We start from the raw sequence: 27,215 nt of genomic DNA on the forward strand, positions 1-27,215 counted from the left end.
AGAAACCAACTAATTAATGAAACAGTCAGGAAACACTGGTATCAATCAAAAGGACTGAAATTAAAGTAAAGAGGGACACAGTAATTTGGATTTCCAAAATTCCGGGTTAGGTTCCCATCAGTTAACAATAAAATTGGGAGAAACAATATTTAGAAGATATCCGTACGATGGATACAAAATTACAAGATTATGAGTGGCCCAGATAAAGTAGACAGGAAGTACCTGTTTCCCCTAGCAGAGGGTTCAAGAACTAGAGGACGTAGATTTAAGCTGATTGGCTGGAACAAAATTAAAGGGATGTGTTACTAGACATGCTGTCACTGTGTGTCCACATAGTGTTGGACACAGCCTAGAAGCACAGTGTGGGTTTAATAATACTGGTACCAATCGGGATCTTAACTGTACCATGGAGGCCCTAGAGGCGGATCGAAAACCCACTTAAGTGGTATATGCCGGAGAGGGCATATTGTGTTACAACTAATTTGAAAACGTTTAAATATGCCAATCTAACTTGTGATATTTTAAGTCCAGAATTCTACTCCATTTCTGAAGTCCTGGTTCGGATTGGACCCGAGGAACTGGTAGAGATACACCGGCATAACCTCACCACCTTACAAGTTTCTGAGAATGTCAGAAAGGACTTAAAAGCATATCAGGACACATTTGGGTATCTGACACCCCTGTTGCCTAAATACTTGGAAGCATTGCGAATGGAGATACGCCTCTCCCAGAAGGTTTATTATAACCTACAACAGGACAATAACAACATTAAGCATGACATTGACCAAATTAAAGTCACCACCTGGTGAAATGACCTCTGGAATTTGGGACTGAATATACAGATCCATCCTTGGATTAGATTAATTTCATATGTATTAGTCGTAGTGCAGTTTGTTGTAATGTGCTTCTTGATTTTCATTGCATGTAATAAATGTAAGCAGAGGATGAAGGGTTTGGCAAAGGTAGTAAAACAGAGCCTGGGTGAGAATGTCCCCATTGTCTCTGTGGTTTCAACTAAGAAGACATCTTAATGGTACCGGGAGTAGCACCCGCTGGGGTAAGGTGCATGTAAAAGGGAAGACAATTATAGTTTGATAGGATTATCAGATGCTCTGCCTCTCTTCCACCCGGACTGGTGGCCAACACGAAGGGAACCTGGTTAAGATGAGGTACAGCATCTAACGGGATATTGTAGGGAGAATTTGGATTAAGGGATATAATGGGGAGGGCACCAATTCACAGGTGTAAAATGGTCTAAAAGGTACCATTCAGTCTAGTTAGGCTGGAAACAAAATATAAAGCACCATGGGATATTTGACTATGTTAGCCTTTTCAAACTAACATGAATAGGTTTAGCTGACCAAGGACATTCGCAGCTTACTTGAGAGATGTTTAGAAGGAGTCTGTTCCTGAGAACAGATAAGAGTACAAAGGCGTATTGATGAAACATGTCTGTGTTCTATTGGGACTTCTCTAGTTCAAGGGCTAGTCATATTCATTGTTATAATTCTTATAGTTTATTGCTTACTTAAATGTTGCTGCACTGCAGAACCTACAGAACCAGTGAGCACCGTAATAATTGGTTATCATAAAATGATAAAAGGGGGGAATGAGAATCCCTACGTGGTCAGTTTTCGGTAAAATATTAAAATGTCTACGTGGCAAAGAAGCAGAATGCAAAATGGTTAGAAAGGGTTAATTAGTTAGTAACTGAGATTGATACAAGTGGCCTGGCCCTCCTGCTGGGCCATATGTTTGCTTAGTCAGCAGGCCTGCATTGTCTTATCAATGATAGGTCTTTGATGTGAGTCAAGGACTGGTCTGAATGTCTCCATGTTTATGGCAGATCAATATAGGTATCGAGCTTAGCCAAAGTTGAAAGACATTCCAGGTTGGGAGATAAGGAACAGAAGGAACAGGGAAGAACATTCTAAGTTGGAAAGTGAGGAAGTTATTCCCTTTGATGTCTAACAGCAACATGGTCAGCACATGATGATTTATGATTGGCCGGAAATAATGTAACCTCGCATGGCAACCTATGCCCGGCTTATGATTGGTGTTGACCCTCGTTAAGTATGTTCCAACCCTATTGATTTGTATAAAAACGTGTGGATTTCTGTATGCTTTTGTTCTTGCTCTGCCAGCATAGAGGGACTCTATCAGGAGTCCAAATCAATGCTGCAGACTAAGAACCCTGCTATTAAAGATGTGTTGAACTTTAAAATGTATTCGACTTCAGTTATTACTGAACCAGACTGAGGGGAAAGAATCCGGATCGTCACCTGGTATGAGGAAATACTTAAAGACTTGAAAAATTTGGGTTGTTTTCATTAGGACAGAGGAGATTATAATTTAATTTGAGAGAGGTGCTTAAAATTATGAAGGGATGGGAAGAGTAGATGGAAACAGACTGTTTCCAGTGGTTATGGGGTCTATAACAAGGGGACATAGATACAAGATTAAATGTAAGAGGTCCAGGACAGAGCAAGAGAAACTGGTGAAATTAGTGGGCTTCCCGCGCGATCGTAGCAGGCAACGCACTAATTGGATTCACTTACCTGGTCCTCCGGGTTCCGCGCTGCTGATCTGCGCGTCGGGCGGGCTGCGCATGCGCAGTAAGGTCTGTCAGCTGGAGGCGCTCTATTTAAAGGGGCAGTCCTCCACTGACAGATGCTGCAACCAATAGCAAAGATGACTGCATGAAGCAGCCCAGGGGGAAGGCTGCTCCCAGTTTAATGATGCCTCACCCCAGGAGGGGGAGGACAGAGATCTTCCACCCGGCGGGCGGGAGGAAGCGGCCTGCCTCCGCCACCAGGAAGGCCTGGCTCGAGGTGGCAGAGGAGGTCACCTGCGCCACCAACATATCGCCCACCTGCACACAGTGCAGGAGGCGGTCCAATGACCTCAGTAGATCAGCCAAAGTGAGTACACGTAGTCTTTCCCCTACACTCCATCTGCCACATCACTGCCCCCACCCCACATCTCCTTCGGCACTGCCAACACTACTCTGTCACATCACCCCTCATACCCACTCAAACCTCATCCTCATCTTACCTGCACTTACTCATCCCGCCACTACCACTCAACCCAATCCTCATACAATCTCATGGCTCTATCCCATACTCACCCTCTCGCGCATCTCTCTCACGGCCAGCCTCACTCAACCTGCCACTACCTGTGCTGCAGCCACAGGGCATGCATCACATATGTGCAGTAGGCAGCGTAAGGCAAACGTGTCGTGAGCATGAAGGGGATGCACAAGGGTGTTTGAGGGTTTGTTATGGTTGTTACTTATATTGAATTTCAGAACAACTCACATCACACATTATATTGGCACCACCACTGCCATGTCTTCGCCAATCCTGTCCGGTTTGTGCAATAATGCCCGCTCCTGGGTATCCCTATGAGGACCCACCGCTGATGCCACCCATTGTGTCACTGCAGAGTGGGTGTAGGTGTATTTGCAGGGCTCTTCTGCGCAGACGACTGAGAGACATCGGCGATGTCCCCGGTTGCACCCTGGAAGGCTGTGGAGGAGAAGTTCGGGAGGGCAGTGGTGACTTTGACAGCGACGGGTAGGAAGATGGTGCACGGGCCAGCCAGAAGCAGTTCGGCATGAAGGAGGCTGCAGATGTCCACGGCTACATGTCGAGTGACTCTGAGCCTCCGTGTGCACTGCTGCTCAGAGAGGTCCAGGAGGCTGAGCCTCGGTCTGTGGACCCTGTGGCGAGGGTAGTGCCCTCTGTGACGCATCTCTCTCTGCGGTTGCCCTCCCTCCTGCTGTACAGGTGGATGTGTCACAGCACTCTGTTGTGGAGCTTCACGTGTCAGAGGTGGATGGCGTGGATGGCGAGGCTGGTGAGGCTGGTGATGCTGTTCGCCCTCCGAGGAGGTCATGACTGCAGCTACGGCGGCCCCCATCCGCAAGATGTACATCTGAGGGGGTCCGCAAGGTAGGTACATATCTCCGGACCCCGGGGTAAGAGTGCAGGTTGGTGACTTTGACTGTCAGGAGGAGGGTGGTGGAGGCCAAACTTTGTCCCAAGTGACAGAGCGGCCTCCTGCAATGGCTGAGGGTCTCCCCCCCCAACCTGTCAAATGGACCTTTGCAGCTGCCACAGGCTGACAGCTGCAACACGTCCATTTCAACTGGGAGTGTTTCCCCCAGTGTGGGAAACAGTCCCATGTTGATCCAAAATCACACACAGTCCCTTAATCAGGTCAGTCAATGACCTGAAATAGCTAAGTAAATACTCTCAAGTGGCATGGGAACAGGGCAGGAACTACTGCACACGTGAAGGATAAACACCAACACGGATTGGCTGGGCTGGACGCCCTTTCTCCGTTATGTAATTTCTATTTAGTTCTACAGTGATAAGGGCCACATCATTGCTGCAGTGGTTTAGACGGGACAGGAGGGCAGAAACCCAGGGGAGAAGGCTTCACTAAGGGGCAAGGTGTAGCTACCCATAAACTAAGTTTCAGTCAAAGCCAGGATGCCAATGCAGCCGTTCACGATAAAGTTTTGGATGGCAAGGGCCTTGTTTGTGAGTGAACGAACACTCTGGAGGGAAATTCGGAGAGGGGCAGTAAATGATGCACTGACAGAGTCCAAGGGGTCAGTGGTGGGTGCGGGGAGCAGGGCAGGAAGGAGGCTGCTCAGTCTCGCCCTCCATGGGCGCGCTGGCCAGGAAGGTCGGAGAGAGAGTAAGATGGGCATTTGCTCGTAAGGAGGCAGAGACAGGTGTTTCAATGGGCCCTTTAGAGAATGTCAAAAGATGTGGAGATGCCAGTGATGGACTGGGGTTGACAATTGTAAACAATTTTACAACACCAAGTTATAGTCCAGCAATTTTATTTGAAATTCACAAGCTTTCGGAGGCTACCTCCTTCCTCAGGTGAACGATGTGGAAATGCATTTCCACATCGTTCACCTGAGGAAGGAGGTAGCCTCCGAAAGCTTGTGAATTTAAAATAAAATTGCTGGACTATAACTTGGTGTTGTAAAATTGTTTACAAATGTCAAAAGAGGCAGAGGTGGGGAAGCTGTGGGATTATCCAAGAGGGGTTCAAGCCTAGGATGGCAGCAAGGAGAGAATGAGGTCAGAGGAGTGACGATAGGTCGGGGCAGGGATTAGGGCAGCAAAGTACCTGAGAGGTGGCATGATTGGGTGATAAGGAGAGGAGACAGGAACGAAAGGCCCAAGAGGGAAAATAAACGACCAAGAGGCAAACACAAAAAAAAATTAAAAGGCAGAAAGTAAAACATAAATTTATCGTTTATTTAAAAAATACCATTTTAAAATAAATTCAGATAGTTCTTTCAGTAAGTGATCCTGCAGCCTGTTGCTGGAGGCATCCTTTACAGAGAAATAGTGTGCAAGAGGTTAAAGCTTTCCATTTGGGGCACTTGTGTTGCCTTTAGAACAGCTCAGGCTGTTTCCATCTTGATGTTTTCTTCCTTTCGGCCATTTTCAATGTCGCACCTCACAGTATTTGTGTTCCGATGGTCCTTAGTACATGTGGAGGTATTGTATCGCCATGACTGCTTTGATTCGGACACTTTTCACGGGATCAGACAGCAGAGTAATAATCTCTTCACAAATGGGATCCGCTGAGAACTTGGAATAATCTGACGCTGCATTGAACATGAGAAAACCTATCAATGTGACGGCATTTTCCCTTATCTCTGGTTGAACGTTGCTGAAGAAGGCAGCGCAGCTCGTTATGTAGAAGATGGCCCTGTCCGGCAAATCTTTGCTAATGTGCTTGGAGACGCTGCTCAAATATTCCTCATAACCCAGCACGGTGTCCTCCGGTGAAAGCTCTTGAAACATTGTGCTTAGGTTTTCCGACCCCATGAGGGGACCCATCAAATTCAGTACTGATTTGCAGACTGTTCTCACTTCCTTGCTCTCATCGTTGAGATGCAGCAGCAAGCTGGTCAGGGTTGAATGGATGTGTTCTGTTAACACAGGGCTCAGCTGAATATTGCCAAATCTGATTAGTTTCCCAAGTACTTTAAATGCTGAGGCTCTCACTTTCTCCTGTTCGTGTTCAAAGAAAGGCTCAATTGCGAGTGCCACGTCAGTCAGAATGGGATCGGCAAAATTCTCTTGCAACTGACCTAGGATCTTGGAAATGCTTGACATCGCCTCAACCGCCAAGAGATTATTGGATTTAGAGTTCCGATCTACCATCGCAATCATTGCAGACAACAATTTGGTGGAGTATTTCTCTATCTTTTGAGAAGCTCCAATTGCAGCATTTCCTAAACCTTTTACAGCGATCTCCTGGACAGTAGGAGAGATGTCGAGTAAGCATCGAAGCAAGCTTCCTACAAGAGTGTCTGTGAGGGACAATTCCAACACCACTGAGTGATTCAAAAGCTCTGCAAAGAAAGCAGCTACAGTGATTCTCTGCCTCTCATGTACATTAGCAAGGAAAGGAATGAGTTGCTCCACAATGCCGATCAGATGAGGGACAGCACACGCGGCCATTGTGCTGGCCAGCAGCATAACCCCCTCATGGTGCTTTTCTGGACTCTTGATCAGATCCCAACCTCCCTTCTCTTTAATGTTTGTATCATCACTCTTTCCATTCGTCAGGACGGCTTGAAGTATCTCAGCAGCGTAATTGCAAGCGTCGATGTTATCAGGTTTTTGAGGCAGGCTGAAGGTTTTTCTCTCCTTTGGAATTCTCAGAAAATCCCTGGGGAACCAGACCCGGACTCTGGAGCTGAGATAGATGAGAATGATGCTGAACAATTGGGGGTACAGAATGTTGATCATTGTTTCTGACTCAGGGCTGCATATCATTGCGTGAAGAGCACAGATAACAGCTAAAGGCTGTTGTGTTGCTGACTTTGTCCCCTCGTGGACGAGGGATTCTTTACTGTCATCGTACAGTAACTTTAAATTATCCAGTAGGTATTTAATGGAAGTCATGGCTAGTGTGTTATCACTCAGTAAGGATTTCCATATCCCATCCATGTACGTGTGAAATGGAATTTGGTATTTGAGGAGATCGGGCAAAACCATCAGCACATTGTGTGAAGCCAGAACGGAGATAGAATGGGTCACAGCATGTGTTACTTGTGGCTCTGTAATCAACTGCAGTTGATGGTACAGAACTTTGATCATTCCAGGGACATCGGTAAGGCTGGCTCCACATTTCCTAATGAGGATATTCATGACAATAGAAGCAACGCAAGAACTGTTCAACTGCATGTCAGTAAGTCCTTTAGAAATGGTGAAGAGTAAAGTGTTCACCTGGTCATGAGCCATGCATTTGGACAGGACTTTACCAATATCAGTGCACACATGACAGAGGGCTTCACTGTTAGTGCCTTTTAACCCACCTTTGATGGCTTTCAGATGTTCCACTTCTCTATCTCTATGATCCATAGGAAACCCTTCAAATCGTAACTTCATATAAAGCAGTATGTACAAGCATTCAATGGCTGCCTCCCTCACAATAAGTGATGGGTCTGAACATCGCAGCACCACACATCCAATAATAGCTGCCAAGTTGTGGGATGGAACCTTATCGTTAATGTCAGTTGTTTCCAGGCAAAATGTCAGTAGATGTAAAGTAGTCTCCATGGACTTTTCTCGTTCGGAGTCCTTTCTGGATTCTATCCAAACCGTCATGTTCTTAAATAGAAACTGAAGACCATCGGGCGACAAATCCAAAAGTAGGAATTGCTTCAGAAGATCCTCTAGAGACGCCAATGTCTCATTGTAAAGCTCCTGTCTTTCCATCGTACCCTCGACTCTGCTTTCATTGGCACTCTTGTTCTCCAAATGTGGCAAGCTGAAAACACTGTTCAGGCAAACTTTAACTAATTCCCCGTGATCACTTAAAGGTTCCAGTATTATGAGGGATGCACAAGCATCCATGGCAGCCTTTCGAATGTAAGTCGTCATTGTGTCTGTTGGCTCAGCCTTGATGAACTCCTGCATGTAGTTCAGCAGTTCAGCCTTTCTGGTCAATTTGTAGGCAGATTGCTCTTCTATGGATGGGATAGCTCTAGCCATCAGGGTTATAGTCTTTATTAGACTTAACTTCATTGTTGAGTCCTTGACCTGAACCTTCATTCCCAAAATCTTGATGTTGTAATGGTTGAGTACATTTTGTAGAATATCAGTCTCTATTCTGGGCAGAATGAGGTCCTTAGGACAATGCAAGATTAAATGTCCATAGCATAAAATGAGTGTGCTTTTCAACTTCATTATTTCAATGGCACCCTGGTCCTTCATTATGTGGTAGAAACTTGCAGTCTTCTTAAAAATATTCAGCTTTGAACAATCTCTCAGTGTAGTTAGGGTGGTATCCAAGTGGGTTCGAGCACAGTAGCCGATTCCAGTAGCTACACCCTCTCTTTCTAAAGCTACGTCATGCTGGACACTCTGTAGCATCTCGTGAAGTTTCTTCTTTACCACTTCCTGGTTCTGGGTCAGCTGTAACACTATCCCTAAACATTTATACAGAAAGCCCTTCTGCTGTGGATAAGGGTGACATCTGTGAATGTGTTTCGTCATCACTTCACTCAGCTGGACAATCCACACTTCATCTTCTATTTCCTCCAGAGTCTGGGACAAAACTTGTAATAGTTTCTGTTCCCACTGCTTCTGGAGCAGATATTTCTCTGAAAATTCCTGCAGATAATTAACTAAAATTGGAAGTTCGTTGTCCCATACTTTCACTGCTGCTGGGTGAATGTTAATACCCAGGACTTGCAGTAAGGTCAGAGCTGGGGCACCTCGTCCTTTCCCCTCATAGGGAGATGAAGACACAGTCAACAGCCGTGTCAGCAGTGCCTGGCGACTCGGAAGATTTGAATGTTCCTCATAATTCAGAACAAACTCTGTTGCCCCAGCTTTCTGCTTCTTAGTTCCAAGGTACACCAAGGAACTACAGACTGTAGCTAAGGCATTTGTGTACCTCACTGGGATCACAAACTCTAAAAGCAATGGCCAGAGAACATTGTCAATCATCAATGTTGTGGTCATTCTTTCCATCAATCCTTCGTACAGTCTCCTTAAATCTCGGTCTGTAACCCCACATGTAGTTGCATTGCCGAGCTCCTCTGTGCTTTCCCCGACTTCCAAGTGTTCCTCGTTCTCCTCAGTGGGCACTGCACACTGTCCAATGATAAATTCCACCATTTCTACTCCTCCCTCCAGTTCCAGGTAACTGTGACTGGCCATGGTATATATTACCTGGGCGAGTATTCCCTTCACTCTGTTACTGTTTGTAAGAACTGGTAGTGCCATGCTGCTCAGGATCTGATTCTTATGACTTTCCATGCAGGAAGGCACAGTATTTATCAGGTGCTTCATTGCAACCAATGTTCCCAGTTGAATTTGCTCATCGTTGATTCTCAGCTGCAGCAGAAGAAATTTTATTATCTGGTCTATAAAGGCAGGAGTTAGAACTTTGAAGCAGCAAAGGATTTTATTTTGATGGCTTTCAGATAATGGGTGGGTGGGTTGATCCATCGCTATACAGATCTGTTGATGTAAAATGATGAGCAGACATTCCAGGTGAGTCACTAGCATTTTACTGTTCATCTCCATGGCAGTGTGCAGTACGCCACACAGACCCTTAGTGATGGAAAAATCACTCCAGGTATTTTGGTACATGGATAGAATTGTTGGAATTAATGTGGGGAGCTCATTCTCTACTTTGTCACCGGGTAGCAGGTGGGAGATTGGGCCGAGTGCTTCGACCACTGCTCTGCTCACCCTGGGTTCTTCAGTGTTCAACCAGAAATGGAAAAGTATGTCATAAGCAGTGGAAAACTCACTGAAGAACAAATCCTTCATTATAGGAGGGTACGGGGCCTTCTCTGTGTCTGAGATGTAAGCAAGAATGCTCTTACTAAAAAGACCCAACGCATAACAGAACACGCACTTCATTCTCTCACATGGTGCTACACGAAGCTTAAAGAGGATAGTTTCCAGAACGGGCTTCAGTAAAGGGACGATGCAACGCACGTTTTCAGAACACAAGTTCGCCAGCGTTAGCATCACGTAGAAATTCGTCGGGATCAATCGTTGGATCATTGACTGCATCTCTGTGAAAACTTCAGTGGGAAAATCGTAACCCAGAGTAAGCAGGAGGTTACTCGCAGTTTCCCTGTGTCCTTCAGATACGTCTGTTAATTTGGTCATTTCTATCGAAGCCAACGAGATGATTTTTTTTGATATTGGTCGGCCTAAATGTGCCGTGTTGTCCTTCACAATCAGCACAATGCTCTTCAATAAAGTAGTGCGTTGTAACATTGGCAAGCTCTGGTGTTCGGTGAGAAACCTGCGAAGGAACAGTAGAACCCTTTTCCTTTTGGTGCGTCCCAGTTCCTGCAAGGACTCAATCACTCTCAGCCGAACGAGTTCACTACCATCAGACGACAGGCCCAGAATCGCACCTATCCAAGCTTCCAACTTCATAGTCACTACTTCATAAAATTCACACACCCTGCAATCCAAAGTGTGTGCTCTCCTCGATTCTGGCTGTTTTGTGTACTGCTCCTCTAATTCCTTGGCTTCCTTGCGAACAAATAGTTCTTTTTTATTTCAATTGTGGTGGTGGATTTTCTGCAGGAAGTGTTTTTTTCACTGTAACTCTTTGATCCTTTTAGCCAAATTCCCAATCCTGTGCAGTAAAGTTCTTTCTTCTTAAAAATCTACATTTCCCAAAAGTGATTATTATCTTTGCTTTGAGGGATCCTGGGGAATGAATCAATCCTTTTCGGTCTCTATAACTCCAATTTATTAAATAAGCCAAGTGTAAATTGTAAACCATGGAATTGTTTGACTTGTTTATTTCCTTCCTGTTGCTGAATTCTGTGTATATCCTTCAATTCAATAGTTAAACTATTGATGATTTTATCTTAAATTATAGGGTAAACTTACCTATAAATCTTATTCCTTATGGATTCAGCTCAGTGGAAGTAAAATCTGTTCAGAGTGATTGTTTTCAGACAGTCTCTTGGTGCTATGACACACAATGGGCCTTCGAAGTATTGATATCGTTTCGATGTTCACTCTAACACAGGCCGACCTCACCTGTGAGTGGAAGTTCTCGTAGCTAAGAGGTTGTTGGTGTCCCACAGACTTTTCCTCACAGATTCCTATTCTGGTGGTTTCGAACTGTTTTGATGATTGCAAGAATCTTGTTTTGAGAGATTCTGATTTTGGTATCTTTCGTCACGGTCAAACACACAGTCTAACTGCTGGATATCCAGGGTGCCTACGCCTTTATCTGTAAAGGCCATCGTGTCAGTAGTTGGTGTTTTAGTCGTCACCAAATCCATTGTGATGTCTTGTGACTCAAGCTGTCACATGACCTGCCAGGTCATGACCTCACTGGTGGGGATGATCTTATAATCGGCTGAGCTGCGCAGTTGTGGGTTGATTTTTAAATTGCTTTTTAAAGTATTTTTCAGCTACTGAATGATATAAAGAGAGATATAAGGGGTGATATTATGGTCGGTCGTTTTGGTGGATATCCTACAGGGTACACTGACCTCTGCCCCCTGAATTACAGCTCTAAAAATAAATAAATGACCAGTGGGAATTGGAGACTGGTTATCAGTTTCATTCTAACTTTTACTTTTAAGTGTTTTCAAAGTTACAGGGGAAACACTGGTTAGGCCACAGCTTGAGTACTGCGTACAGTTCTGGTCATCACATTACAGGAAAGATGTGATTGTACTCGAGAGGGTACAGAGGATGTTGTCAGGACTGGAGAATTTTAGCTATGAGAAAAGATTGGATAGGCTGGGGTTGTTTTCTTTGGAACAAAGGAGGTTGAGAGGAGATTTAATTGAGGTTTATAAAATTATGACGGGACTAGATAGAGAGGATAGAGAGGACCTATTTCTCTGAGCAGAGGGGTCAGTGACCAGGGGGCATAGATTTATGGTAGAAGGATTAGACGGGAGCTGAGGAGAATTTTTTTCACCCAGAGGTCAGTGGGGGTCTGGAATTCACTGGTTGAAAGGATGGTAGAGGCAGAAACCCTCAACTCATTTAGAAAGTACTTGGATGTGCACTTGAAGTGCCGTAACCTACAGGGCTACGGACCAAGTGCGGTAAAGTGGGATTAAGCTGGATAGCTCTTTTTCGGCCGGCATGACCACAATGGGCCGAATGGCCTCCTTCTGTGCTGTAACTTACTATGATTCTATGAACATTTCTACACAATCGCCCATTAATCGCTCCATCCATCTCTTTATATCCACACAAAACATTTTTCTCTTAAATTGTCTCTCTATCAGCGGCATAAACCATAGTGACCAGGGGCTCCCAATAGACACGGGGAAAAGGAAATATTTTGCGTCTAGCATGGGCCATTCATCCCTATACCACACGTCACATAAAAAACCCACCATGACCTCAAATCTCCCAGGAAGTTATGCTAAACCTTCATAAATCAGTGGTTAGGCCTTAGCTGGAATATTGTATCTAATTCTGGGCTCGATATAAAAATCGGACTCCGCATCTCTCCCAAACTTCCCCATCCTTAAAGGGGCCATATTGATTTCTCGATGTCCCTAACGTACAAAATCGCACATTTCCTAATTCATGGTGAGTAGTACCATAGTTAATCCACTAATTAATTCCTATTGTTATTAAAGGAGAGATTTGTGCCTATTGGGAGTCTCTTGTTGCAGTGCTTTAAGCTGCTGGTACAGGAATAACTTGGGGGAAGCATCTTGCTTAGAACTCCTCTTCAACTTAACATTGGCAAGACTGAAGCTCTCATATTTGGCTCCCAACAGAAAATTCACTCAGTCCCTGATTCCATGGGAATGGAGTGTGAGTATCCTCTCCATGGCTGTACACATGGGCCGAACAGATGCACAATCTTGGTATCTGAGCTTCAAACTCCACATCCTATTAACAGTCAGATTATTATGGGTTCAAGCCCCACACCAGAGACTCGGGGTAGATTGTAATTCCCAGCGAGTTTCATGTAGGGGGCAGGGCAAGTGCAAAGTTCACTCACTTGCCCACATTTCAGGCCCGGAGTATTTGAACTGCCGGGCCTCATTAACATTTGATTGGTGGGTTTCCCACTCCGTCATGTCGGGAACGGGAAACCTGCCCACTTTCTGAGCGCAATTTCCTGCGGATCTTTCAAGGCTCATTTAAAGCAGGAATGCACCTCTTAAAGGGAGGCTGCATTCACTTCTGCAAGATTGATGGATGGAGTTATTTCTTAATGAAATGAGTCAGAATCAAGCGTCCAGGTTCACTGATGCCTCTCTGGAGGCACTGGTCAAAGAGGTGAAGGCATGGAGGCAAATTTACCTCAATGTAATGTGAGTTTCTCCATCTCTCTCAATGACACCTGACAACAATCCTTCCCCAGCACACTGAACAATTCCCTCCCCTACATCATATCATGCCCCACCCATCACAAGGGCAAACTAAACCACCTCTAAATCTCAGTCCAAACGCACACTCACCTCTTCCTTGATTCCTTCACCAGCCACCAGCAGGATTTTCAAAAGGCCTTCGATAAGGTACCGCATAGTAGACTCATGACTAAGGTCAGAGCATGTGGAGTCAGGGGACAAGTAGCAGAGTGGAGAGCAAGCTGGCTACAAAACAGAGAACAGAGAGTAGGGGTTAAGGGTAGTTACTCAAACTGGCAAAAGGTGGGAAGTTCCACAGGACCAGTGCTGGGACCACTGTTGTTCACCATTTACGTTAAAAGATTTGGACTCGGGAATTGGAAGTACAATTTCAAAATTTGTGGACGACACCAAATTGGAGGGTATAGTTAATACAAAGGAAGAATACATCACAATACAGGAAGACATTAATAAACTAGCGGAATGGGCGTGTAATTGGCAAATTAATTTCAATATGGATAAATGTGAGATATTACATTTTGGTAGGAAGAATAAGGAGGCCACACACTGCTTGGATAATAAGAGTCTGAATGGGGTAGAGGAGCAGAGGGATCTAGGTACAGGTACACAAATCACTAAAAGTAGTGACACAGGTTCATAAGGTCGTTAAAAAAGCAAACTGGGATTCATTTCTAGAGGGATAGAATTGGAAAGCAGGGAAGTTATGTTAAACTTGTATAGAAACTTGGTTAGTCCACACTTGGAGTACTGTGAACAGTTCTGGTTGCCATATTATAGAAAGGATATAGAGGCACTGGAGAAGGTGCAAAAAAGATTTACAAGGATGATACTAGAACTGAGCGGTTATACCGATCAGGAAAGATTGAACAGGCTGGGGCTCTTTTCTCAAGAAAAGAGAAGACTGAGGGGTGACCTGATAGAGGTCTTTAAAATTTTGAAAGGGTTTGATAGGGCAGATGTAGAGAAGATGTTTCCACTTGTGGGGGAGACCAGAACTAGGGGCCATAAATATAAGATAGTCATTAATAAATCCAATAGAGATTTCAAGAGAAACTTCTTTACCCAAAGAGTGGTTGGAATGTGGAACTCGCTACCACAAGGAGTAGTTGAGGTGAATAGCACAGATGCATTTAAGGTGAAGCTAGATAAACACATGAGGGAGAAATGAACAGAAGGATACACTGATAGGGTTAAATGAACAAGGGAGGGAGGAGGCTCGTGTGGAGCATAGACACCGGCATGAACCGGTTGGGCCGAATGGCCTGTTTCTGTGCTGTACATTCTATGTAACTCTATGTAATTGCCTTTTCACGTGGTGGCCTTTCCAGAAGCAGAGACCTCTGTCATGAATCCTTCCTCACTTCACACTCCAACCACTTGCTTTCCATTCACCACCTCTCCATTCTGCTTCTCAGTCTCAGCTTGTGCCCTACCAGCAGAAGCCTCTCCTTTTCAGTGGACACTCACTAACTCTCGGCCTCCCTTTCTGTCGGCGAAGACAGGGAGAGGAGCAAGAAAGGAGGAGGAACATTCAAGGAAATGGTCCTCTGGGAGCTGGAGCGACATGCTCTTGAGGTCAGTGGCCCCTCCAGCGGTGTGGAATTGGGCATTTCTGGCTGGGAGCTTATCTGAGCATGGTCTCTGATTATTACTTGTACCCTTTCATGTACTTCGGAAAAACATCACAACATCAGGCTGCATGGTGAAGCTTGCCATCTGCTATTGTCCCGCCTCTCAGTACCAGGCTAATTGGTCCTTTCTCTGCTTCCTCTAGGCTCTTCTCAGCAGCAAGAGCTTAAAGAAGAAGACACTTTGGAGGAGGACAATCTTCCTGAGGGTGCATCGTCACACACTTCATCCATCACCAGCACCAGCACAGACGGCTCCTCAGGTAGGGTGGACAGGGACTTAGAGCTTCACTGGAAGCTCGAACCAATGTCCGTCCGACTCTGAGCTCCACCTTGGAGAGACTGGTGGACCAAATAGAGAGAGGCTGTCAAGGCATCATTGCACCTCCTTCAGCCTGCTCTCCCGCAGCTCAGTCTGTAGGGGATAGCCCTTATCCCCAAGCACATCCACACATTCCTAGAGGGGTGGCATAGTGTCGCAGGATGAATAGGATGCTGAGATTGCAAACAGTTTGGTTCAGTCTGAGACGGTGGACAGGGAGGGGGAAGGAAACCATGGCTAGGGTACGAAGTTTGTGGAGAAGGCCAAAGATTGTTTTGGTCTTTCCAATGTTTCGCTGCAGGAAATTGGGGCTTATCCAAGACTGGTTGTTGGACAAGCTGTTGGACAGCACAGAGTCAGCGCAGGGATGGAGAGAGGTGGCAAAGAGATAGAGTTGGGTGTCATCAGCGTACATGCGGAAGCTGACCTCTTGTCTATGGATGATGCCACCATGGGGGAGCATGTGGATGAGGAAGAGGAGGAGCCAAGGATAGAAGTGTGGGGACAGGAAGAGAAGCCATTGCTGGAGATGCTGTGGCTACGATTAGAACCAAACCAGGGCAATCCCACTGAGCTTTTCTTTTTATTCGTTCATGGGATGTGGGCGTCGCTGGCAAGGCCAGCATTTATTGCCCATCCCTAATTGCCCTTGAGAAGGTGGTGGTGAGCCGCCTTCTTGAACCGCTGCAGTCCGTGTGGTGACGGTTCTCCCACAGTGCTGTTAGGAAGGGAGTTCCAGGATTTTGACCCAGCGACGATGAAGGAACGGCGATATATTTCCAAGTCGGGATGGTGTGTGACTTGGAGGGGAACGTGCAGGTGGTGTTGTTCCCATGTGCCTGCTGCTCTTGTCCTTCTAGGTGATAGAGGTCGCGGGTTTGAGAGGTGCTGTCGAAGAAGCCTTGGCGAGTTGCTGCAGTGCATCCTGTGGATGGTACACACTGCAGCCACAGTGCGCTGGTGGTGAAGGGAGTGAATGTTTAGGGTGGTGGATGGGGTGCCAATCAAGCGGGCTGCTTTGTCCTGGATAGTGTCAAGCTTCTTGAGTGTTGTTGGAGCTGCACTCATCCAGGCAAGTGGAGAGTATTCCATCACACTCCTGACTTGTGCCTTGTAGATGGTGAAAAGGCTTTGGGGAGTCAGGAGGTGAGTCACTCGCCGCAGAATACCCAGCCTCTGACCTGCTTTTGTGGCCACAGTATTTATGTGGCTGGTCCAGTTCAGTTTCTGGTCAATGGTGACCCCCAGGATGTTGATGGTGGGGGATTCGGCGATGGTAATGCCGTTGAATGTCAAAGGGAGGTGGTTAGACTCTCTCTTGTTGGAGATGATCATTGCCTGGCACTTGTCTGGCGCGAATGTTACTTGCCATTTATCAGCCCAAGCCTGGATGTTGTCCAGGTCTTGCTGCATGCGGGCACAGACTGCTTCATTATCTGAGGGGTTGCGAATGGAACTGAACACTGTGCAATCATCAGCGAACATCCCCATTTCTGACTTTATGATGGAGGGAAGGTCATTGATGAAGCAGCTGAAGATGGTTGGACCTAGGACACTGCCTTGAGGAACTCCTGCAGCAATGTCCTGGGGCTGAGATGATTGGCCTCCAACAACCACCACCATCTTCCTTTGTGCTAGGTATAACTCCTGCCACTGGAGAGTTTTCCCTCTAATTCCCATTGACTTCAGTTTTACCAGGGCTCCTTGGTGCCACACTCGGTCAAATGCTGCCTTAATGTCAAGGGCAGTCACTCGCACCTCACCTCTGGAATTCAGCTCTTTTGACCATGTTTGGACCAAGGCTGTAATGAGGTCTGGAGCCGAGTGGTCCTGGCAGAGCCCAAACTGAGCATCAGTGAGCAGGTTATTGGTGAGTAAGTGCCGCTTGATAGCACTGTCAACGACAAATTCCATCACTTTGCTGATGATTGAGAGTAGACTGATGGGGCAATAATTGGCTGGATTGGAGTTGTCCTGCTTTTTGGGGACAGGACATACCTCATAAATAATCATAAATAAAGCATAGAATCATAAAAAGTTACGGCACAGAAGGAGGCTATTCGTCCCATTGTGGTAGTACCGGCCGAAAAAGAGCTATCCAGCTTAATCCCATCTTCCAGCACTTGGTCCGTAGCCATGTAGGTTACAGCACTTCAAGTACTCATGCAGGTACAAACAATAGCGCCTCGGGCAGGATTCGAACCTTCGTAGAAAAATGCCATTGGCTTTTATGTCTAACATCTGAACACTGAGCCATCGCAGCTGCAAGCAATCATCTGGTACAGAAAACAGATGTGCCCATTTTTGTGCCAAAGCAGCACCAGAACATTGGGAGTGGTCACGTAACAATGATGTCCCTGAACTAGGGCAGAGAGACTACTCCTGACTGCTATATCGTGACTCTTGTTGGAAAGTGCAAATGTGGGTCTAAGGCGAGGACAGGATCAGGCTTAGTTGTGATGTCCACCAGAGTTAAATAGCCCCAACACCCACTGTCTGGACTCAAGTGCAGAATGGGTATTTGTGAGAGGTACTAGAAGGCTCCTGGTATCCAAGAAAGAGGCAGCACTTTCAGAAGACCAGGGGAGAAAAATTGTGTGAGGTGTGATTGTGAGGGATGGCATGGCCACACAACACATTGGATTGTGTCCTCAGATGGAACTTCATCTCCACGAGGACTGTGCAGTGGTCACTCCTACCGATACTGTCATGAACAGATGCGACAGGTAGATTGGTGAGGACGAGGTCAAGTAGGTTTTTCCCTCATGTTGGTTCGTTCACCACCTGCCGCAGGCCCAGTCTGGCAGCTATGTCCTTCAGGACTCGGCCAGCTCGGTCAGTAGTGGTGCTACCGAGCCACTCTTGGTGATGGACATTGAAGTCCCCCACCCAGAGTACATTCTGTGCCCTTGCTACCCTCAGTGCTTCCTCCAAGTGGTGTTCAACATGGAGGAGGACTGATTCATCAGCTGAGGGAGGACAGTAGGCGGTAATCAGCAGGAGGTTTCCTTGCCCATGTTTGACCTGATGCCATGAGATTTCATGGGGTCCAGAGTCAATGTTGAGGACTCCCACGGTCACTCCCTCCTGACTGTATATCACTGTACCACCACCTCTGGTGGGTCTGTCCTGCCGGTGGGACAGGACATACCCAGGGATGGTGATGGAAGAGTCTGGGACATTGGCTGAAAGATATGACTCTGTGAGTATGGCTATGTCAGGCTGTTGCTTGACTAGTCTGTGGGACAGCTCTCCCAATTTTGGCACAAGTCCCCAGATGTTAGTGAGGAGGACTTTGCAGGGTCGACTGGGCTTGGTTTGCCTTTGTCATGTCCAGTATCCAGTGGTCTGATGCCAGGTGACTTTCAGTGGTGAGATTGTGCAACTGAGTGGCTTGTTAGGCCATTTCAGAGGGCGATTAAGAATTAACCACATTGTTGTGGGTCTGGAGTCACATATAGGACAGACCGGGTAAGGACGGCAGGTTTCCAGATGGGTTTTTACAACAATCCGGTAGATTCATGGCCACCATTACTGATACTATTTTTTTTTATTACAGATTTTATTTAATTAATTGAATTTAAATTCCCCAGCTGCCATGGTGGGATTTGAACTCATAACTCCTGATTATTGTCCAGGCTTCCTGAAATTACTAGTCCAATAACATAACCACTATGCTACCGTACCCAGGGTAGCTGGGTAATGGAGGAGAGGTGTTGAAGGAGGATGGTGTGGTCAACCATGCCAAAGGCTGCGGACAGATCAAGCAGGACGAGAAGCGATAATGCACCATTGTCGCAGTCACAGAGAATGCCCATTGTTGGATTGCTGTGGCAAGGATGGAGAGATTCAAACAGCGAGTTGTGAGAAAGATGGGCACGGATTTGGGAGGCGACAACATTTGCAAGGACGATGCAGAGGACGTGGAGATTGGAGGTGGGGCGGTAATCTGCCAGGACAGAGGGGTCCGGGGCTAGAGAAGGTCATTGGTTCTGGCCGTTCCTGCCCCAGCCTGTCCCTCCCTGCTTTCCCTGACCTGTGGGCAGTCACCATGCCTTCCTCTACCAGTGCCAGCTCGCTGTCTCTCAGTGAGATGACTACCCTCTGAAACTCTTACTCCAGAAATATCTGTCCCTCGCTGATGTGTCAGATTATCTCCAACTCCGACTCAAGTTCTGAACTCAAGTAATCTCAATTGGAGACATTTCCTGCAGGTTGAGGTGCACTCACCCTACACGTGGGCACAGCACTCATTTTGCTGTTCTCATAAATTGAGGGCTATGATATAATCAACACTCGCCTCTAAAACATGTAGAGACGCTCATTAGAAATCAATGCAAACTAAAAGATGCAATAACTATCAAGGGGATCCTGATATCTGCCGAAGATGCTGCAATCTATTAGTGACAGATGGGATAGTGATGAGAATAACCGAACATAATAACCTGCAGATGTTTGAGGATTATGTTGTCCAACAGACCATCTTAACGAACGTGTCAGAATGAGATTGGCAGCGTTAAAGGATCATATCGAGCTGTCCTGACAGTTTGCCTGAAAAAAATGTGATCCATTCCCATGACCTGTGAAAGTGAGATGAAACAATTATCACAAACCCATACTGAATTGTAGGTGGTTTTGCGCTGTGGACTTGTAGTCACTGGGAACTGGATTGGGTTGAAACTTCAACAAACTCGTTTAAGCTCGAAACCATCATAGATCAGAGTTTTTATGATGTCTGCCTTGTCAGTGTGTGGGAATACAAAGGTAGGACCCCTTTTTAAAGATTCATTCTCATGATGTGGGTATCGCTGGCAAGGCCAGCATCTATTGCCCATCTCTTGTTGTCCAGACTGAGTGACTCACTCGGCCACTTCAGAGGGCAGTTGAAAGTCAACTACATTGGTGTGGAACTGGAGTTACATATAGGCCCAGACTGGGTTTCCTTTCCTAAAGGACATCAGTGAACCAGTTGGGTTTTTACGACAATCCGACAGTTTCATGGTCACTTTTACTGAGACCAGCTTTTTATTTCCAGATTTTTTCAAACTGAATTCAAATTCTCAAACTGCCCATGACAAAAGAACCAGAGGCGACAAGAGGAAAAATAAATTTTACGCAGCGAGTTGTTATGATCTGGAATGCGCTGCCTGAAAGGGCGGTGGAAGCAGATTCAATAGTAACTTTCAAAAGGGAATTGGATAAATACTTGAAGGGGAAAAATTTGCAGGGCTATGGTGAAAGAGCAGGGGAGTGGGACTAAATGGATAGCTCTTTCAAAGAGATGGCACAGGCATGATGGGCAGAATGGCCTCCTTCTGTGCTGTACCATTCTATGAAGGGATATGAACTCACATTCTCTGCATTACTAGTCCATAACATAACCACTACACTATCGTATCCTGTGTACATCCAATCCATAACCTTTCAGATTCATCAGCATTGTTGATAACTTTTCTAACAAGTCTCAAGTTGTCAAACTACGAGTGATAGCAACAGGTGTCAGAGTTTAAATTGGAACTATGGCTATTTCCTTTTGCAGATGATGAAGATTGTTCCAAGGGCTCAAGATCAGACAACCTAGTTGCCATTTTGTCTCAGCTGCAAGTAAATAATCTTGTTTTCTCGGCTCTGTGTACTTTGATGCCCAGAATTATATACGTTTCATCTTAGGTCTTACTTATTTGAAAATATAACGCAAGTGGCTTATCAAGATCTCGTCCATTATACGTACACCTGTGAAAAGAGGTCACCTTGATAGCTCGGGCCTCACATTCTCAGCTGCCAAAAGTAACCAGTCCTTTGCACCATATGACATGGGTTACGATATTATCAGCTCCAAGTGCTCAGAAAATTAATATCTGTCACTAATGTGCAGACAACAGTTTAGTTTATTAGATTTAAATTTAAATTTATTAGAGTTTTTTGAGGATGTAACCAGCAGGGTAGATAAAGGGGAACCAGTGGATGTAGTGTATTTGGATTTTCAAAAGGCATTTAATAAGGTGCCACATAAAAGGTTGTTACACAAGGTAAGGGCTCATGGGGTTGGGGGTAATATATTATAGAGGATTGGCTAAAGGACAGAAAACAGAGAGTAGGGATAAACGGGTCATCTTCAGGCTGGCAGGCTGTAACTAGTGGGGGTACCGCAGGGATCGGTGCTTGGGCCTCGGCTATTTACAATCTATGTCAATGACTTACATGAAGGGACCGAGTGTAATGTATCCAGGTTTGCTGACAATACAAAGCTAGGAGGGAAAGTAAGCTGTGAGGAGGACACAAAGAGTCAGCAAAGGGATATAGACAGGTGGGCAAGAAGGTGGCAGATGGAGTATAATGTGGGGAAATGTAAGGTTATTCACTTTGGTAGGAAGAATAGAAAAACAGAATATTGTTTAAATGGTGAGAAACTATTAAATGTTGGTGTACAGAGAGACTTGGGTGTCCTCGTACAAGAAACACAAAAAGTTAGTATGCAGGTACAGCAGGCAATTAGGAAGGCGAATGGCATGTTGGCCTTTATTGCAAGGGGTTTGGAGTACAAGAGTAAGGAAGTCTTACTGCAGTTGTACAGGGCTTTGGTGAGACCTCACCTGGAGTACTATGTACAGTTTTGGTCTCCTTACCTAAGGAAGGATATATTTGCCTTGGAGGGGGTTCAATGAAGGTTCACCAGATTAATCCCTTGGATGAGAGGGTTGTCCTATGAAGAGAAGTTGAGTAGAATGGGCCTATACTCTCTGGAGTTTAGAAGAATGAGAGGTGATCTCATTGAAACATATAAGATTATGGGGGGACTTGACAGGGTAAATGCTGAGAGGTTGTTTCCCCTGGCTAAAGAGTCTAGAACTAGGGGACATAGTCTCAGGATAAGGGGTCGGCTATTTAAGACTGAGATGAGGAGGAATTTCTTCACGCAGAGGGTTGTGAATCTTTGGAATTCTCTACCCTAGAGGGCTGTGGATGCTGAGTCATTGAGAATATTCAAATCTGAGATCGATGGATTTTTGGACTCTAGGAGAATCAAGGGATATGGGGATAGGGCAGGAAAGTGGAGTTGAGGTCGAAGATCAGCCATGATCTGATTGAATGGTGGAGCAGGCTCGAGGGGCCATATGGCTTACTCCTGCTCCTATTTCTTATGTTCTTATATGGTTAGAGAGTTCATTATTAATGGTTTTTGGAAGAATTTTGCATTTTCTGTATTTTGCTAGTACTGTGATATGAATATATTTATGCAAAATGTTTTAACATTATCCTTTAATGGAATGTCAGCCTTTATCTCATGAGGGCTGAAATACAAAGGGGTGGAAGTTATATTACAGCTGTACAGAGCTCTGGTTAGAGCCAGTCAGGACTATTGTGTTCAGAACTACGAGAGCAGGTCAGAGGCTGGGTATTCTGCGGCGAGTGACTCACCTCCTGACTCCCCAAAGCCTTTCCACCATCTACAAGGCACAAGTCAGGAGTGTGATGGAATACTCTCCACTTGCTTGGATGAGTGCAGCTCCAACAACACTCAAGAAGCTCGACACCATCCAAGATAAAGCAGCCCACTTGATTGGCACCCCATCCACCACCCTAAACATTCACTCCCTTCACCACCGGCGCACTGTACCATCCACAGGATGCACTGCAGAAACTCACCAAGGCTTCTTCGACAGCACCTCCCAAGCCCGCGACCTCTACCACCTAGAAGGACAAGAGCAGCAGGCACATGGGAACAACACCACCTGCACATTCCCCTCCAAGTCACACACCATCCCGACTTGGAAATATATCGCCGTTCCTTCATCGTCGCTGGGTCAAAATCCTGGAACTCCCTTCCTAACAGCACTGTGGGAGAACCTTCACCACACGGACTGCAGCGGTTCAAGAAGGCGGCTCACCACCACCTTCTCAAGGGCAATTAGGGATGGGCAATAAATGCCGGCCTCGCCAGCGAAGCCCACATCCCATAAACCAATGAAAAAAAAACTGGGCACCTCACCTCAGGAAGGATATATTGGCCTTGGAGGGGGTGCAGCACAGATTCACCAGAATGATACCGGGGCTAAAAGGGTTAAATTATGAGGACAGGTTGCACAGACTATGGAGGACTAAGGGTGATCTAATTAAGTGTATAAGATAATTAAAGGATTTGATCGGGTAGATGGAGAGAAACTATTTCCTCTGGTGGAAGGGTCCAGAGCAAGGGGGCATAACCTTAAAATTAGAGCTAGGCCGTCCAGGGGTGATGTCAGGAAGCACTTCTTCACACAAAGGGGAATGGAAATCTGGAACTCTCCCTCCCAAAAAGCTGTTGAGGCTGGGGGTCAATTGAAAATTTCAAAACTGAGATTGATGGATTTTTGTCAGGCAAGGGTATTATGGGTTACGGAACCAAGGTGGGTAGATGTAGTTAAGATACAGATCAGCCATGCTCTAAATGAATGGCGGATCAGGTTTGAGGGGCTGAATGGCCTACTCCTGTTCCTATGTTACTATGTTCCTATCTTAACACAGATAAGGTGTAATATTAACTTGTCACATATAGGGTTGAAGCCATTCCCTCTTCTCCCTCCACCATCCATTTTATGTAGGTCCAATTGACTAGAACCACTCAGCCTGCTGGCTACCTGAGACACGATGGATCAGACTGGGGATATTCTCTGTACAATTGACGTTTACATATTAGCTGCGTTTATTTGAAAGTGTTCAAACCCTGTAAGAATCTGGCATTTTTGTAAAGATAAAATGGAGAACAGCTGCTTAATTTCTTCCGCAGCTATTCACAATCTATATCAATGATTTGGATGAGGGGACCAAATGTAATATTTCCAAGTTTGCTGATGACACAAAACTAGGTGGGAATGTGAGTTGTGAGGACGATGCAAAGAGGCTTCAAGGGGATGTAGACCGGCTAAGTGAGTGGGCAAGAACATGGCAGATGGAATATAATGTGGAAAAATGTGAAGTTATCCACTTTGATAGGAAAAAAAGAAGTGCAGAGTATTTTTAAATGGTGAGAGATTGGGAAATATTGATGTTCAAAGGGACCTGGGTGTCCTTGTACATGAGTCACTGAAAGTTAACATGCAGGTGCAGCAAGCAATTAGGAAGGCAAATGGTATGTTGGCCTTTATTATAAGAGGATTTGAGAACAGGAGTAAAGATGTCTTACTGCAATTACAATGGGCCTTGGTGAGACCGCACCTGGAGTATTGTGTACAATTTTGGTCTCTAAGAAAGGATAAAGTTGCCATAGAGGGAGTGCAACGAAGGTTCACCAGACTGATTCCTGGGATGGTGGGATTGTCGTATGAGGAGAGATTGAGTAGACTAGGCCTGTATTCTCTAGAGTTTAGAAGAATGAGAGGTGATCTCATTGAAATATTCAAAATTATTACAGGGATCGACAGGGTAGATGCGGGGAGGATGTTTCCCCTGGCTGGGGAGTCTAGAACCAGGGGTCACAGTCTCAGAATAAGGGGTCGGCCATTTAGGACGGAGATGAGGAGAAATTTCTTCACTCAGAGGGTGGTGAATCTTTGGAATTCTCTACCCCAGAGGGCTGTGGAGGCTCAGTCATTGAGTACATTCAAAACAGAGATTGATAGATTTCTAGATATTAAAGGCATCAAGGGATATGGGGATAGGGCAGGAAAATGGTGTTGAGGTAGAAGATCAGCCATGATCTGATTGAATGGCGGAGCAGGCTCGAGGGGCCGAATGGCCTACTGCTCCTATTTCTTATGTTCTTATAAGAAAGAGACGGAGATTATCAGAAATGTTGGCCTAGTTGCTTGTGACAACGCATGTTGTAGAAGATGAACAACACTGTATGATACGGACTTCAGAGAGACTGCTGCACCTGATCATCAAGGTTTCAAGGCTAGAAAACATCTTTGAAATGATCTGCAACTAAATTTAACAAGGTTTGTGCAAACATGTTTCTGAAGAAAAGCCTTTGTTGCAAATTCTTGACAGGTGTGGGCTTTGTACGGATTAGTCTATAGCTTGCAGGGTGTTTACAGTAATTTGTGGCAGGCCAGGAATGATGGTGAAGCATTTCAATGTCAATCAGGGTCATATATGGAGTTGATCCAATTCAAAATAAAGACCACTTAAACAATAAAGACACCTGAAACTAATAATAATCAAAACTAGGTGATCTCCTGTGGCATTGCACATGGCTAATGAAAACCAAGGGTAGTGTTCAGGAGAAACAGGGTTCGAAGGTCGGGATGAAAGTCAAGTGTATTCTTTGATGGACATGTTGGAGAGTTAAGGGTTAATAATCGAACTAACCTGTATAACTACAATTGATCATGGCTTTCTAAGATAAACAGTAAACCAGTAAACTGGGAGAAGAAAGGATGGATTATACGGCCTACATCAAAGGTCTGATAACGATCTGTGCAAAGAGATAGTTTTTGGGACCCCAAGCTCTGGAATTCCCTCCCTAAACCTCTCCGCCTCTCTACCTCTCTCTCCTCCTTTAAGACACTCCTTAAAATCTCTTTGGCCAAGCTTTTGGTCACCTGTCCTAATATTTCCTTATGTGGCTCGCTGTCAAATTTTGTCTGATAATCGCTCCTGTGAAGCACCTTGGGACGTTTACTATATTAAAGACGCTATATAAATGCAAGTTGTTGTTGTAGTAGTAGTAGTTGTAGTAGTAGTGGTATGTGACCTCTGCCCCAGTCAGGAACTGGTCCAGCTCCCTCTTGAAGGCAGAGAGTCGGCACCCACCACACCAGCCAGCAATGTATTCCAGGGGCTCACTGCTCTCTGGGAAAAGAAGAATCGCCCAACATCCAGTCTATTCCTACTCTTCCATAGTTTAAACTCATGCCCCCTGGTCCTCCCCAACCTATTAAAACTGGAATAATCTATCTCTAGGCAGGTGTGAAGGCCTGACTAACTGTTTGGCTGGAGGGCTCTGGACTGGAAACACTCCAATCACTGCACATCATGCATTTGCCAAGGTGATCAAGGCCCAGTGTTCCCTGATTGACGACAGCTGACAAGATGTCGCCAACCATTTCTGCAGGCTCGGTACATCTGCCTGGCAGTGACTGTGGGCCCGGGGCTGTGGATCGACAGGGAAACAAAGGCCAAGCTGTGCCATTGGCTGTAGGGCACCTGCAGCAAAAGAATGACCCATGCACTGGCAGTAAGAGTCAGCTGTGGCCTGAAACTTGGCTGTGTCTATGTGCAGAGACACTGCAGTGCTGAGCTATGTGGTTGGTACCATGGAATGGTACAGAGGGCATTCGGACATTTAGCGGCTACTTCTGAATCCCCTGACCCTTCACCTTGGTTGCTAATGGTTTGCAGTGCCTTTTAAAGCTCTCCAAAAGCTTGTTGAATATTTGTCTTCCCATTATGACACTCCCCTTTAATTGTTCCCACCCTTTTAAATTTCACTGACATAAAATTTTCCTCTCCCACCACTAGTGTCATCCCCATGAATCTGCACCGAGCGCTGAGAATAATTATGTAAGTGAACTTAGACTGGAGAATTGAGGGCCATTTGCATTTGATTAATCGGGTGGGATTAGCAACATTTCGAACCTGTTTGGGCGTTTTGGACACTGAGGTGGTTCAATCACTCTCTGAACCATCAGGCCTAATTTTAACTCAGCGAGCGGGGGCTGAGACGAGCAACACCGCCCCACCCACCAGCCCCCCCCCTCAAACCACCCCTCCCCCCCAACTCCGGCCCTCCCACTGACTTGACAGCGTGAGGCCCGGGAGATTTTAATTTATCTGCATGTCCCCCAGTTAGTTTCCCGCCCGAAACCGGTGGATTTGAATGGAAGCCGATTAACATGCTGACAGGAGATAATGTCCCTGTTGTTGATTTCATGAAAGCCAAATGCATTAGAAA

General features: G+C 45.7%; 1 protein-coding gene across 1 annotated transcript; it reads right to left on the minus strand.

Moving 5' to 3' along the window:
• Positions 1-5,513: 5,513 nt before the first annotated feature.
• On the minus strand, positions 5,514-19,133 carry LOC137304571 (maestro heat-like repeat-containing protein family member 1). Its single transcript, XM_067973218.1, has 3 exons — positions 19,027-19,133; positions 13,481-13,559; positions 5,514-10,553 (listed from the first exon to the last, which is right to left on the minus strand). Exons 1-3 carry the CDS (start codon positions 19,131-19,133, stop codon positions 5,514-5,516), a joined length of 5,226 nt encoding a protein of 1,741 aa, XP_067829319.1.
• Positions 19,134-27,215: the final 8,082 nt, after the last annotated feature.

The sequence above is a fragment of the Heptranchias perlo genome, chromosome 38, assembly GCF_035084215.1.
Source record: "Heptranchias perlo isolate sHepPer1 chromosome 38, sHepPer1.hap1, whole genome shotgun sequence".
Taxonomy (NCBI): Eukaryota; Metazoa; Chordata; class Chondrichthyes; order Hexanchiformes; family Hexanchidae; genus Heptranchias; species Heptranchias perlo.